The sequence below is a fragment of the Pteronotus mesoamericanus genome, unplaced genomic scaffold (assembly GCF_021234165.1).
Source record: "Pteronotus mesoamericanus isolate MK-2021 breed Mesoamerican mustached bat unplaced genomic scaffold, CSHL_Meso_final contig_130, whole genome shotgun sequence".
Taxonomy (NCBI): Eukaryota; Metazoa; Chordata; class Mammalia; order Chiroptera; family Mormoopidae; genus Pteronotus; species Pteronotus mesoamericanus.
In genome coordinates, this window is record NW_026555060.1 from 10,000,001 (window position 1) to 10,012,650 (window position 12,650).

Below are 12,650 nucleotides of genomic sequence, written 5' to 3' on the forward strand. Positions count from 1 at the left end.
TCCACATTCAAACTCAGGAGGGAAATTGAAATCTCTAATGAAGCTACTATGTGTATTTATGAATTCTAACAAGTAAAAGAGTGCTCGAATACTTTACTTTAAAAAAATGGAGAAAAGTTGCTGAGTAAAGGTGTGTGACAACATCTTACCTGTAAGTCAGCTTACCCTTTACTTGTGATAAAATGATATAGATGATATTGCTTTTGAAGAGTTATTGAGATTTTCAGATTCTGAGAAGACCATTGAGAACTTTCCTGGGGAGACTATTTCCCAGCTGATTAGTTTCTTGATAAATCATGGAAACCTGGTACCAAGCAATGACCTCAACACTAAAACCAAATGATGAGGCCTTGGCTGCCCTTGACCTGGAAAGTTCTGGGGAGGCCTGTTCTCAAGATGGTGTGTACTTGTTTTAAATTGACTTAAAGAGAATACAAATATTCTTCAAATTATTGTGCTGCCATTGCTTAAATGATCAAAAAGAGAAAGGAGTTGTTTTTAATGTTTAATCTGGTTAATACCATTGTGGTATTGTGCATCTGCTCAGACTAATTATTTTGTATCTTTGGTGAACACTCCAGAAACTGAAAGGGTCTGAGGCCTGAAAAGAGAACAACAAAGCTTTCCAAGCTGGAGTGAATCTGACACCAAAACAGACTGTAGTCATAGTAAGAACAAAATTCATTAAGCCAGACATGTTTGAAATAGGGGGACTCCCTGAGGAACCACAATGAAGAGAGATCAAACAAAAGCATTCAGTGTCTGCATTGTAGAATCATAACTTGAGTTTATGAGGAGACTTGGGACATAGTTTAAGTAATAGGTTCATTATTCCGGCTAATACCAACTTGAACTGTGAAACAGTGTTAAAAGTTGGGAATATTTGGAGGTATGAATGAACAGATTTTGAGTTTCCAAGAAACTTTTAGAGACATGCCTTGGTTTCTCCATTAAAAAATTCAGATGTTTCTTAAATACATGTTTCCCAGAGATGCAACAGCTGATCACAGAGCAATATCAAACAGTTAACTTTCAGAATAAGTGCTATGGTCCAGAAATAGAGCATAAAGTTAGTCACAGGATATATAATCTAAAAGTGGGTATTACCACGGAACCGGACTGGATTCAGTAATGCTTGACTTAGGAGTAGTCCAAAATTGAGGTTTTTACTACATCTTGAAATAAAAGTGTTTCTTAAAGATTATTTAAAAATTAATAAAAGCCTTAATTTTCTAAAAAATTTGATGAGTAGTTCTGTAATGATTTGGTCAGAGTAAGGCAGGAGGAACTTTGCTTAATTGGAATTTTCCTTAAAAGAATCTGTAGAATTAAAATAACAACAACAATAATGCTGATGTAACATGTTGGCAGAAAATTTAAAATGAACTTTAAAACTTTTCAAAACTTTAAAATGAGTTTGAAATGACCAACTTTAAGGAATTTCTTGGTAGTCTTATGATTTTGGACATGGGCTTATTACAAAATCATTCTTGTGATTATTATGGGGAAAGTTGGAACTCAAAAATATTAGACAATTTAAATTTTAAGGTTTCCTTTTATATGTTTTCTGATAAATTGTTAATATAACACTATTTTCATAATTGATTATGAAATATAGCCATATCTAAGTTGTACAGTAATAATAAATTTATGATTTTTAATGATTTTCAGAAAACTATTACCCAAAATACTTAGTTTTTATTTTTACCCACACAAAACCCTATAAGATTGGCAGTGCAGACACAGTACCTTTTTACAGAAGATTTAAGGAATGCAAGCTTTTAAAATTATATAATAAAATGTATTTATTATATTCATCACAGTGGTTCAAGCAGAGACTTAATTTAAAAAACAGAAACAAAACAAATATGACACCATAGCTGAAGATACAGAGTCCTATACAGAAATCAAGACAAGGACAGACCGTCTAAGGGAAAAATAACAGGCAGCCCAAGGAGAGAGGCTGGACAGCCTGGGTCAAGGCTCTTGGCTGGAGACCTGCTCTGCGTGGGTGTCTTACAGTTACTTCTGAAAGGCTGTGGGTTTTTTTCAGAGCTCAGCAGCTTGTGTGTTCAATGGGCTATTGATGTTGGGTTCTTCTAGCAGGCTCTGGATGGAGAGCAGGAAGGCCCCGACGTCATACAGGGCAGACCACTCGGCCTTCAGGATGTCCAGGCAGATGTCACCCTGGGTGTTCACGCTGGGATGGTAGCTGGGCGTGAGGAACTTCACTGTGGGTGCATTGTAAGGGTGGCCACTGGGGAACTTCAGGTCTTTGTATACTGTGCCAGCTTCTGTGTGGATGGTCCCTACACATTTGAAAAGGTTGTCTGATTCAGGGGAGACAGAAATTCCTTTGTCACCAGACACCATGAGGGTCATTAGTTTCCGCTGTAACCTGGGGAGAATCCTGGCAGCATCTCTACACCCTTCCGTTCTCCTCCAGGAGGGTCTGTAAGAGCGGCCTGAGCTCCTAGAGTGCCCCCGCGCCTCCCATATCTCAGCTGTTGCAGGGCAAGGAGGTCCCCAAGAAATGCAAGCTTTTAACTTGCCAAAAGCTGGCAACTGCTGGGACCAGGACTAGTTTTTCTGACCCTGGATCAGTGCTCACTATGTTTTGATAATAGAAGAAGTCATTTTTGGTTTTAGGTTGCTCTTGAATGCGACATAAAGCATTTAAAATATTCTTAGCCTGGTTCTAGGCATTTCTTGGTGAATGGGTATAATTCTTCATTGTAATCTAGAATTTATTGTATCCTATAATTCTAGGTATGATTTTATGTTCTATCTGTAGAATTACCTAGTTCATTTCACTTGCATTACATTTTTTAATTGTATTTTTCCACCATTACCATTTAGTCCCTTTATACCCTGTCCCTCCAGCAGTTACCCCTCTGTTGTCGCTGTCCATGAATCCTTTTTACTTTTTGCTCAGTCCCTCCACCCACCACCTTCCCCCACGCCATAGCTGTCATCTCGTTCTCTGTGAGTCTGTCTCTAGTTTGCTTGTTAGCTCTGTTTGCTCACTAGATTCCATATGAGTGGAATCATATGGCATTTCTCTTTCTCTGATTGGCTTATTTCACTTACCATAACGTTCTCTCGGTCCATCCATGCCATTGCAAAGGGTAACATTTTCTTCCTTTTTTATGGCTGAGTAGTATTCCATTGTGTTAATGTCCCATAGTTGATTTATCCACTTATCTACCAATGAACATTTGGGCTGTTTCCATATCTTGGTTATTGTAAATAGTGCTGTAATGCATTATATTTTAATCTGAGGGAATTCACATGTTGCTTCCATGAACAATGAATAGTTTATTAGTCACCATCATTTATGTAGTATATGCTGAAAACAGGCAAAGTTGACAAAAAATTGAGAATAAATTCCATGTATTTAAAGAGCTTTAAAAATAATGGGAATTCTTATTGAAAAGGACTTTTTGCATAGGGAATATAGTCAATAATATTGTGATAACTATGTATGGTGTCAGATGGGTATTAGACTTATCAGGGGGAATAATTTTATAAGTTAGATAAATGGCAAACCACTATGCTGTATATCTGAAACTAAAATAATATGAAATGTCAACTATAATTAAACAAAAAATTAAAAAAAGGACTTTTGGGAATTATTTTTCTAATGTAAAGTGCTTTTTTAAATGTAAAGTCTAACAAGTGGTGTGGTATATATACAAGCATGGAGTTCAGAGAAAGGTTCGGTGAAGATGTTATCTGGGAATCAGCAGCATTGGATCAGTCATCTAGGAGGAGAGTTCAGACGGCAAGATAAGAGGAGTCTGAGACCCTTAGATGAGCCCATGCCCATGTGTAGAGCAGTGGTCCTCTCCCTGACTCCATGGTAGAATCACCTTCAAGATTTAAAATCACATGGTGGCATCTGGGCCTCCTCCTCAGGGCTGCTGGCTCAGATCTCTGGTAGAAATCAAAATTTTTTTCTTTTTCTTTTCCCCTTTATTCCCTCCGCCTTCACCCTCCTTCCTCCAACATCCCTCAGCCCCCTTAATTTATGTCCATGGTCATACATATAAGTTCTTTGGCTTCTTCATTTCCTATACTATTCTTAACCTCCCCCTGTCTATTTTGTGCCTACCAATTATGCTTCTTATTCCCTGTACCTTTTCCCCTCTTTGTCCCCTCCCTGTCCCGTCTGATTTCCATCTCTGTGATTCTGTTCCTGTTTTAGTTGTTTACTTAGTTTTTTTTTGTTTTTGTTTTTTTTTTAGGTTCAGTTATTGATAGATGTGTTTGTTGTCTTTTTATTGTTCAATTTTTGATCTTCTTTTTCTTAGATAAGTCTCTTCAACATTTCATATAATAACGGCTTGGTGATGATGAACTCCTTTAAGTTGACCTTATCTGGGAAGCACTTTATCTGCCCTTCCATTCTAAATGATAGCTTTGTTGGATAGAGTAATGTTGGAAATAGGTCCTTGCTTTTCATGACTTTGAATACTTCTTTCTAGCCCCTTCTTGCTTGTAAGGTTTCTTTTGAGAAATCAGCTGATAGTCTTATGGGAACTCCTTTGTAGGGAACTGTCTCCTTTTCTCTTGCTGCTTTGAAGGTTTGCTCCTTATCTTTAATCTTGGGTAACATAATTATGGTGTGTCTTGGTGTGTGCTTCCTTGGGCCCAATTTCTTTGGGACTCTCTGAGCTTCCTGGATCTCCTGGAAGTCTATTTCCTTGGCCAGATTGGGGAAGTTCTCCCTCATTGTTTTTTCAAATAAGTTATTAATTTCTTGCTCTTCCTTTTCTTCTTCTGACACCCTTATGATTTGGATGTTGGAGTGTTTAAAGTTGTCCCAGAGGTTCCTAAGCCTCTCCTCATTTTTTTGAATTCTTGGTTCTTCATTCTGTTTTCAATGTTTATTTCTTCCTTGTGCTCCAAATTGTTGATTTAAGTCCTGGTTTCCTTCCCTTCACTGTTGGTTCCCTGTATATTTTTCTTTATTTCACTTTACATAGCCTTCACTTTTTCCTCTGTTTTGCGACCATACTCAACCATTTCTGTGAGCATCCTGATTACCAGTGTTTTGAACTATGCATCTGATAGGTTGACTGTTTGTGGCTTAGTTCTATTTTTGGAGCTTTGATCTTTTCTTCTATTTGGGCCATATTTCTTTGTCTCAGTGCACCTGTTACATTGGAAGAGGTAGAGCCCTAGGTATTTGCCAGGGTGGGGCAACCCAGGTCGCTGTTCTGTGATGCTGCACATGGAGGAGGGGCGTGAGAAGGAACAATGCTGCTTGCTTGGCTCTTGGTGGGCTTTCAGGTACTTCCCCCACTACCCACAAGCAAATTGAGCCCTTCTAGTGCTCATTCTCAGGTGGGTGGGTTTGTGTACATTCTAGGACCCTGTGGGTCTCTCCAACAGACTTTCCTATGAGGCTGGGAGTTTCTCCTGCTGCTGCATCCCACACAGGTTTTTACAGTCAAAGGTTTTGAGACTTTCTTTTCCAATGCTGGAAACCTGGATTGTGTGGTTTGTCTTGCTCCCCAGCTGTTCCTCCCAGTTTATCCACATGCAAATGTGGGACCACCTGGCCTGCTAGCTGCTGCCTTACCTCACATCCTCTCTGCCCCTGCTGCCCATCTCCACCCCTCTTACCAGTCTGGATGAATGTTTCTTTTTTAACTCCTTGGTTGTCAGACTTCCATACAGTTCAATTTTCTGGCAGTTCTGGTTATTTTTTGTTTTTAAATTTGTTGCATTGTCCTTCTTTTTGGTTGCATGAGGAAGCAAAGTGCATCTACCTACGCCTACATCTTGGCTGGACGTTCTTAGTTCGGCATCAAAATTTTGTAGACATTTTCCCATGTGACTCTAGTGTGCAGGTGAGGTGGAGAACCACTGTATCAGAATTCAGGAAGAAGTTGGGGAGCGCTCCATGGAGACTGAAAGATATGAGTAAAAATAAAGAAGAATGGTGTCTCAGGAGTCAAATGCAGAAGGTTTTCAGGAAAGATGGATTCTGCAACTGTGCCAAGCACTGCTGATACAACAAATGAGATGAAAATATTGAACATTCATTTTGTCAATGTAAAGGTCACAGTTGACCTTGACAAGGGCAGTTTTCATGGAGTGGTGGGAATGAAAGTTTAATTAGAGTAGATTCATGAAAAAGAAGGATATAGACAATTCTTTAGAAAAGTTTTGTTCTAAAAAAATATGAGGAGGTACTGGGAAGGGGTTTGAAATTAAGAATAAGTTTTTGTTCTTTTTTTAGGATGGCAAAAATTGTGGCATATTTGTATGTTGATGGGAATGATCCAGTCAAGAGAGGACAGTTGTAGGAGATTCTGTGCACAAGAGGAGGGGCCTCAGAGAGGAGAATAGACAGCTCACCTGCTGAAAAGGAAGGACAGCAAGCAGCATTGGTGAGAACCCAAAGCAGCTGAGTTGGTGGGAGAGCCCAACGTTCTCTTCAGCAAAGCCATTGGTGCCAAGTGAGCAGAAGGCAGGAGAAATTGGAGGTCTGAAAAGACAGAATATTTGAGACAATCAATTCTGTGAGATGAGTCACATTCTAGGATGGATGGGCAGCTTGAAGGACTCATTTGAGCTATGTGATCATGGATTTAAGTGAGACTAGTGTGCATGGTTACCTGGTTTTTTCTCCATATGTTTCACTTATTTGGGCATTAGTGTAGAGGAGCCAGAGTTGAATTTAAGCAGGGTTGGGTTTTTTTTTTCCCCCTAGGTGAGTGTGATGAGGAAAAATAGATGAGGGTATATGCAAAGGAATGTGTAATATAATGGGCCATAGAATCTAAGCTGTAGAAGGAGAGATGTGAAGATATGAAGGGAGCCATGGATGATGAAATGATGACAGAAAATGATGGATCTGTGACCTCAGTAAGGCAGAAGAGTTACTGGAATGAGGTGTGAGGGAAGGTGATTTGGAAATGTAGGAAATGCTGTTTAGAAAGCGAGATGCTTGAAATTATGAAAGAAATATAGTTACTTATACTATCACTCAGGGGTGTGTGATCCTGGGAGTGGATAGCTGAGGTGGGTTGGAAGACAAGTTTCTTTGGAAGTAAGACAGTTAAGGAAATGAGAAGACAGGATATTGGTGGAGATGTTTCCTTAGACGTGGGGGTCCCCATGAATTATGACAGGAGAAATCATGAAGAGACAGACAGTGATTCAGGAGTTTAAATCCTCAAGGAGTGAGAGAGAATGGATGACGGGCCGCAGAGGACTGCCATGGGGAGGACAGTGTATCTGAGGCACTCTGCAGACCTGGCCTGAGGACGCGCTCTTCAAAGGAGCAGGGTGCTTTCATGGAGAAGGGGTCACAGTGGTCTGGAAGCCGCACCAAGAAGGAAGAAAGAGGCGCTTCCCAGACCTCAGCCCAGTGGGACAAGGGATGTGAGAGAAAAATGACCAGGCAGGCTTAGGTTTGAGCATGATGACGGCAACATTTATAAAAGAGGTGGATAATATAAGATTTTACTATCGCTTGACCAGAAGTTTCAGCAGACAAAGGGGAAGTATTTGTGGGTTCTGGGGTGGGTGTGATATTGGGTCAAAGCAGGAGGTGTACAGACCTGTATGGGTACAAGAGTCTAGGGCATGAGGAGTGAGCTTGAGCCTTGCGCTCACCAAGATAAACAGTGTCATAAGGCATGATGGGATCAGTTTTGATGTTTCTTATGGATAAACTTGAGATTCAGTTATAATTAGAGCACAATTCTGGGCCTGGTGTCTTAGACTATGGTCAAGAAGCAGTGACTGTTGGTGAAGAGAAGGTTTCCAAGCTGATACAGGACTCTTTGGGTCCTTTGGCAAGGGGAGTATTATGACTAGGAAAAGTTTAATATTACCTTAGAGCTTATGGACATTTGGGGAAAATTTTAAATTCTTCCCTTCAGATACATTTTTGGAGGGAAAATTTTTAGGTTAACATTTTTGATATTGTGATGGCTAATGTGGTAAATGCCTCAATATCCATTCTACTCCAAATGGTTGGCCTTAGCCAGTTGTAGCAACTGCATACTTCCTGCCAATGACTGTTTTAGGAACAGGCAAGTGACCTAATCTTAGCCAACAAATGGGAGAGGAAGTCAAATGCATAGGTTGGGAGCTGGCTTCAGGGAAACTTCAGGGAAAGATTCCAAATTCCTTAAAAACCATTTCAGAAACAGATTCTTCTTCTTTCTTATACTTTTGGTCATGAGGCCTGACACAGTCTCAATCCTCTTCTACCCGCCATCAGGCCAATGCCCATACACAGAGAAGATCCAAGTGGAGAGAATGCAGAGAAGTGGATCTGGAGCCCTGACATACCACCTCTAGAGCATGCCCTATCTTTGGACTTCTTAACATGAGAGATCATATATGTTCTTATCATTAAAGCTACTTTTAGTTGTGTTTCCTGTTACAGCTGAAAGCATCCTACTGATACCAATAAGTACTGAAAGATTGCTCTCCAGGAGAGCCGTATATTACTTATACCCACCCCTTAAAAGCGTCACATTACAATAAATCTAAATGTCATTTGGTAATGAGCATGTATATGAATAAAACTTTTTATCAAAATTTGTCTGAGTGATTTCAGGGTTCCTATGGACAGGGTTCCTTTGTAACTCCTCCAAAATTCATGTGATGAAATTCTAACCTGCTTTGGTACCCATGTGCGTTCCTGTTTCCTGCAGTTGGCTAGCATTTGGGAACCTAGTTTCTGATTTGAGCTCAGCCTTATTTTAAGAATTTCTCACTTTTCCGGGTGTCAAGTCCCTTACTTATAAAAATAAATGGTCTGAACATATGATCTGTGAGGCCCTTGATTGTCTGTGATTACTGGGAATTTATTTTAAACGTCTAAGTGTGTGGCATGTTCTCTAGCAAAAGGATCTGGAGCTGATGGGGAGCGGACCCTAGTAGGAGCCTTGCCTGATGTGGAGATAATGGCCTGTCCCCCTCCTGTCAAACGCTAGCACCCAGTCAATGACATCAGTGAAGAGCATTTCTGAAACAGTGAACAAGCTCCCTGGGCTTATGGCTCAGAGTAAGTTGTAAAGTGCACACTCAACACTTGATACTTTTCATTAAGATTAAAGAACTCTCAAGTGCAAGTGACAGAATATGTTGATATATGATTATAGTCATAACATTGTGCTTTTTTGTATTCCGAGGAATTTTTCCCAGTCATGGTTTTAACCTGACAACCAGATAACAAAGGTCCATGATTACACTTAATAAGAAAATTTAATAACCCCCTTATTGAGTATTTTTGCTGCAGCCTTGGATTAACCTTTAACAAATAAAGCCTTCGTTGCCACAGAGCCTCAAGAATGTTCTCCCTGTGATGAATGTGTCTAAGTCAGTGTGGTCTTGAGGATGCTGGGGGCTGGGAGAGTCACACTGTGGTTGGACAGACCCCTAGGGAGCCAGCCCTACTGAATCAGTGAGGCCAAGGCGCTAGGAATGACTTCCGAGGCCCAGAGCCCGATTGCCATCTTCCACTAAACTATAAAATGCAGAAGAAACCCACTTCTCCAGATATTTAAATACTAGACACATCTAAACAGCAGAGTAGTCCCTGCAAAGATTTATTTATAAATGGTTATCTATATAAAAATCGAATGAGGGCTTATTGTGGGTCACAACATCACAGGAAGTGGCGATGATGTGACTAAGCAGCTGGTGTTGCCATGGGAACTAATCCCCATAATCTAGACAAGGAAAAACAGATAAAAAAGTCCCTATTTCATGTTATGAAAGAATGCTTATTTACTATCTTAGCACAAGATAGTCCAAATGAAAAAGCCAGAAGAGAATTTAGAAGAAAACCTGGAGAAAGAATAGATAGTATTGTAGGACCTTTCTGTATTGCTCTCCCCTCAATCTTCCCTCTCGTTCTGTTAGATGATACTACAGCAAGTCCTCCTGTATTTGGTGTAATAATTTGCCATACTGCTCGCTGTAGAGTCAAAGGGATGTCGGTTTACTACCATTTTTATAATGATGGGCTTGCCGATCTTTTAAGGAAACAAATGTGTAATGCAAACTTGTATTTTTTTATGGTTAAACTGGATAAATGTAAATTTTGAGTTATGTAGTGTAGTTATGACTTTTTTTCATTTTCAGTTAAGCCTAGAATTTTATTGACACAGAATGACAGTAAGTACTTATTTCATGCTTCTGTGTATTTGCATGATGCATGATGTGCTATTATGAAGTGAAAAAGTTTCCTAGTACATACACATAGTATATGTAATATATAAATTGTATATATTATATATGCATATATACATTTGAACAAAGCCTTATATCCCTTATTATGTACTGGATCTTATTTTCTAAAGTTCTTTTCATACTGTTGAATCTGTTTGAAATAAAAATCTCTGGCTTCTAGATATATTTTTCATTGAGAACAGATGCGCTCCTTCACATTTTGGGTAAATTATTTGTGACTGTGCTGTGTGTTCCACTAGACTTTGCACCCAGATGTACTTTTTCTGCTTCCCTAAGAAAGTAACTGATGAGTCTCACAGGGGTGCCAGCTCCAAAGTCCTGAGGCTTAGGGAGGACACGTTATGGCTCACACAAACACTGCCCCAGTAAGGCAGTAAACACTGAGGAGAGCCCATCTGGTCCCTCGAGGAGGATGCACTTGTGATTCTGTCCTTGTCATGCAAGCGAGGTGACTATTACTGAGACCAGACAGGCCGTGGTGCAGAGGGCCCCTTTTAGCTTCCAGATTGAGTATCCACATCACTGACTCTAGGAAAATGTGTCGACCTGCTTCTATAGGCTGTGCAGAGACAACGACTGGATGTTGTCCAAATCCTGTTTTCTCTGCCAGGTAGTGGTGCAGCCTGTGGGAGGAATGAAAGGAGGATGTGGTGATGCTGCGGGTCAGCTCTCTTAGAGGGAAAGAAACATGTGATCAGTGGAGATAAGGACAACCAAAGCACCTTTGTTTCTTTAAAGGTTGGTGTTCTGCAGAAAATAGAAGTGAAATGGGTACTCAATCTGGACCCCCATGTTACTCTGCCAAGGACTTTGTCATCAAGACTTCTATGATCGTGCTGATGGTGTGCAGTTAGGGACCACAGAAGAGCAACATCTCCCGGCTACTCACTGCAGGTGGCGAAGTGAGTGGACATGGGCCCGTGGAAACTCACAGTCGCCTCTTCTCCCACCTGGGGCAGTAGGGGCACTGCCAATGGCCCCTCTTCCCAGGGCTCTGGGGCTGCAGACTTTCCCCAACTTTGCGCTTGCTGTTCTCTGCCACATAGGGTGATACGGAGTTCTTTCTCTTCTTTCTTGCTCCCTTTTAACTTTAAAAAAAATCTTTCATTCTCTTGTTTAAAACCTGAAAGGCCAGAAGTCATGAATGAGAAAGCTTGTTAAGAGTTACTATGCAAGAGGGAGAATAGTTTCCCATCCCACATAAAAGGAAAAGTGTCCTGATGGCACTCAACGACTTACCTTTGAAACGTTGGGACATTGTCGCAGGACGGTGGGAGTGTAAGCCCAGACCGAGTGGTCTGAAGTTATTAAGGGAAGCTGTCCTGTCTTCACTGTGACTCCGACTGCTTGCACTTCATTTCCTCTGGGATGCAGCCTGGCTGCCCCAGAACAGAGGCTGCACCGAAGAGTGTCAAGTTCTTAGCAACCTATTCAGGAGCTCTGTAGGGATCAGGGGACCCCCCTGAGGTGTGCAAATCCACTGCAGGTCAGCCCAGTTCCTCCCAAGCTCATTCCCAGCCACCCTGCTGTTTATTAAACAACCGAGTAAAGAAAGCAAAGGGAAGAAACAGTCATCGCATTTGGGTAGAGGCTATTCACAAGTTGCCAGAGTGATGTGGTCTCAGTGTGGGCTCCAGGTGGCTAGAGGGAGGAACAATGAAGCAAACGGGAGGTCCAACTGGACATGAAACAATGATTAAATAGTTGATATTTCTTTGTGTCAGGCTCTCGCTTTGTTGGTGTGGACAGGGACACTCAACTTGACCTTACTAAACAGTTTGAGGTTAGGCATCCCAGAGATTCAGCTTCAGAAGAAGAGTGAAAAATGTCCACTGCTCAAGAGGTGTCCTCAAATGTACAAGGCTGATGTTGCAGTTTTATTTCCATTTTCTTCAATGTGGGACCAACTGTGCATGTGAATGGAAATGCTGTATGTACCATCAGCTATTTACCCATTAATGACGTATGCTTGTAATGCGGTCTGGTGGGAGCAGTGGAAATATTACAATAAAGAAAAAAACTGATGATAACTTCATACATATATCTAGAAGTAAATAGATTTTCAATAGATAGATATATCTATCTATTGAAGTGGCTGTGGTTTTACAGGTTAGCTGTTTAACTGGTCAAGGGCAGTTAAGCTTAATTAATGTGAACTTAGCACCTTAAGTTAATAAACTCTCCCATGAGGGCTATGAATTCACAGGGTGAAAGGCAGTTGCCTATTTAATAGCTAATTTGATGGCTAATATGCTCTTACTGTATCATTTTGTAGGTTTTCATGTTAACAATGAAGTATTTCTTTGATTTTTTTTTTTGATCAAGGATATTTAAAACAATTTTTTGTGTTCTACAACTAGAAACGTAACATATCTTTTATAGGAGATTTGAGGTTTGTTTTTTTTTTTAAACTAACGTAGCAT

The 12,650-nt window shown here is 40.5% G+C and overlaps 1 protein-coding gene across 1 annotated transcript; it reads right to left on the bottom strand.

Annotated features, from left to right (window-relative positions):
• Positions 1-2,049: 2,049 nt before the first annotated feature.
• Positions 2,050-2,382, bottom strand: LOC129084153 (ubiquitin-conjugating enzyme E2 C-like). Its single transcript, XM_054590159.1, has one exon. The coding sequence runs from the start codon at positions 2,380-2,382 to the stop codon at positions 2,050-2,052; it is 333 nt and encodes a 110-aa protein (XP_054446134.1).
• Between the last annotated feature and the right edge of the window lie 10,268 nt (positions 2,383-12,650).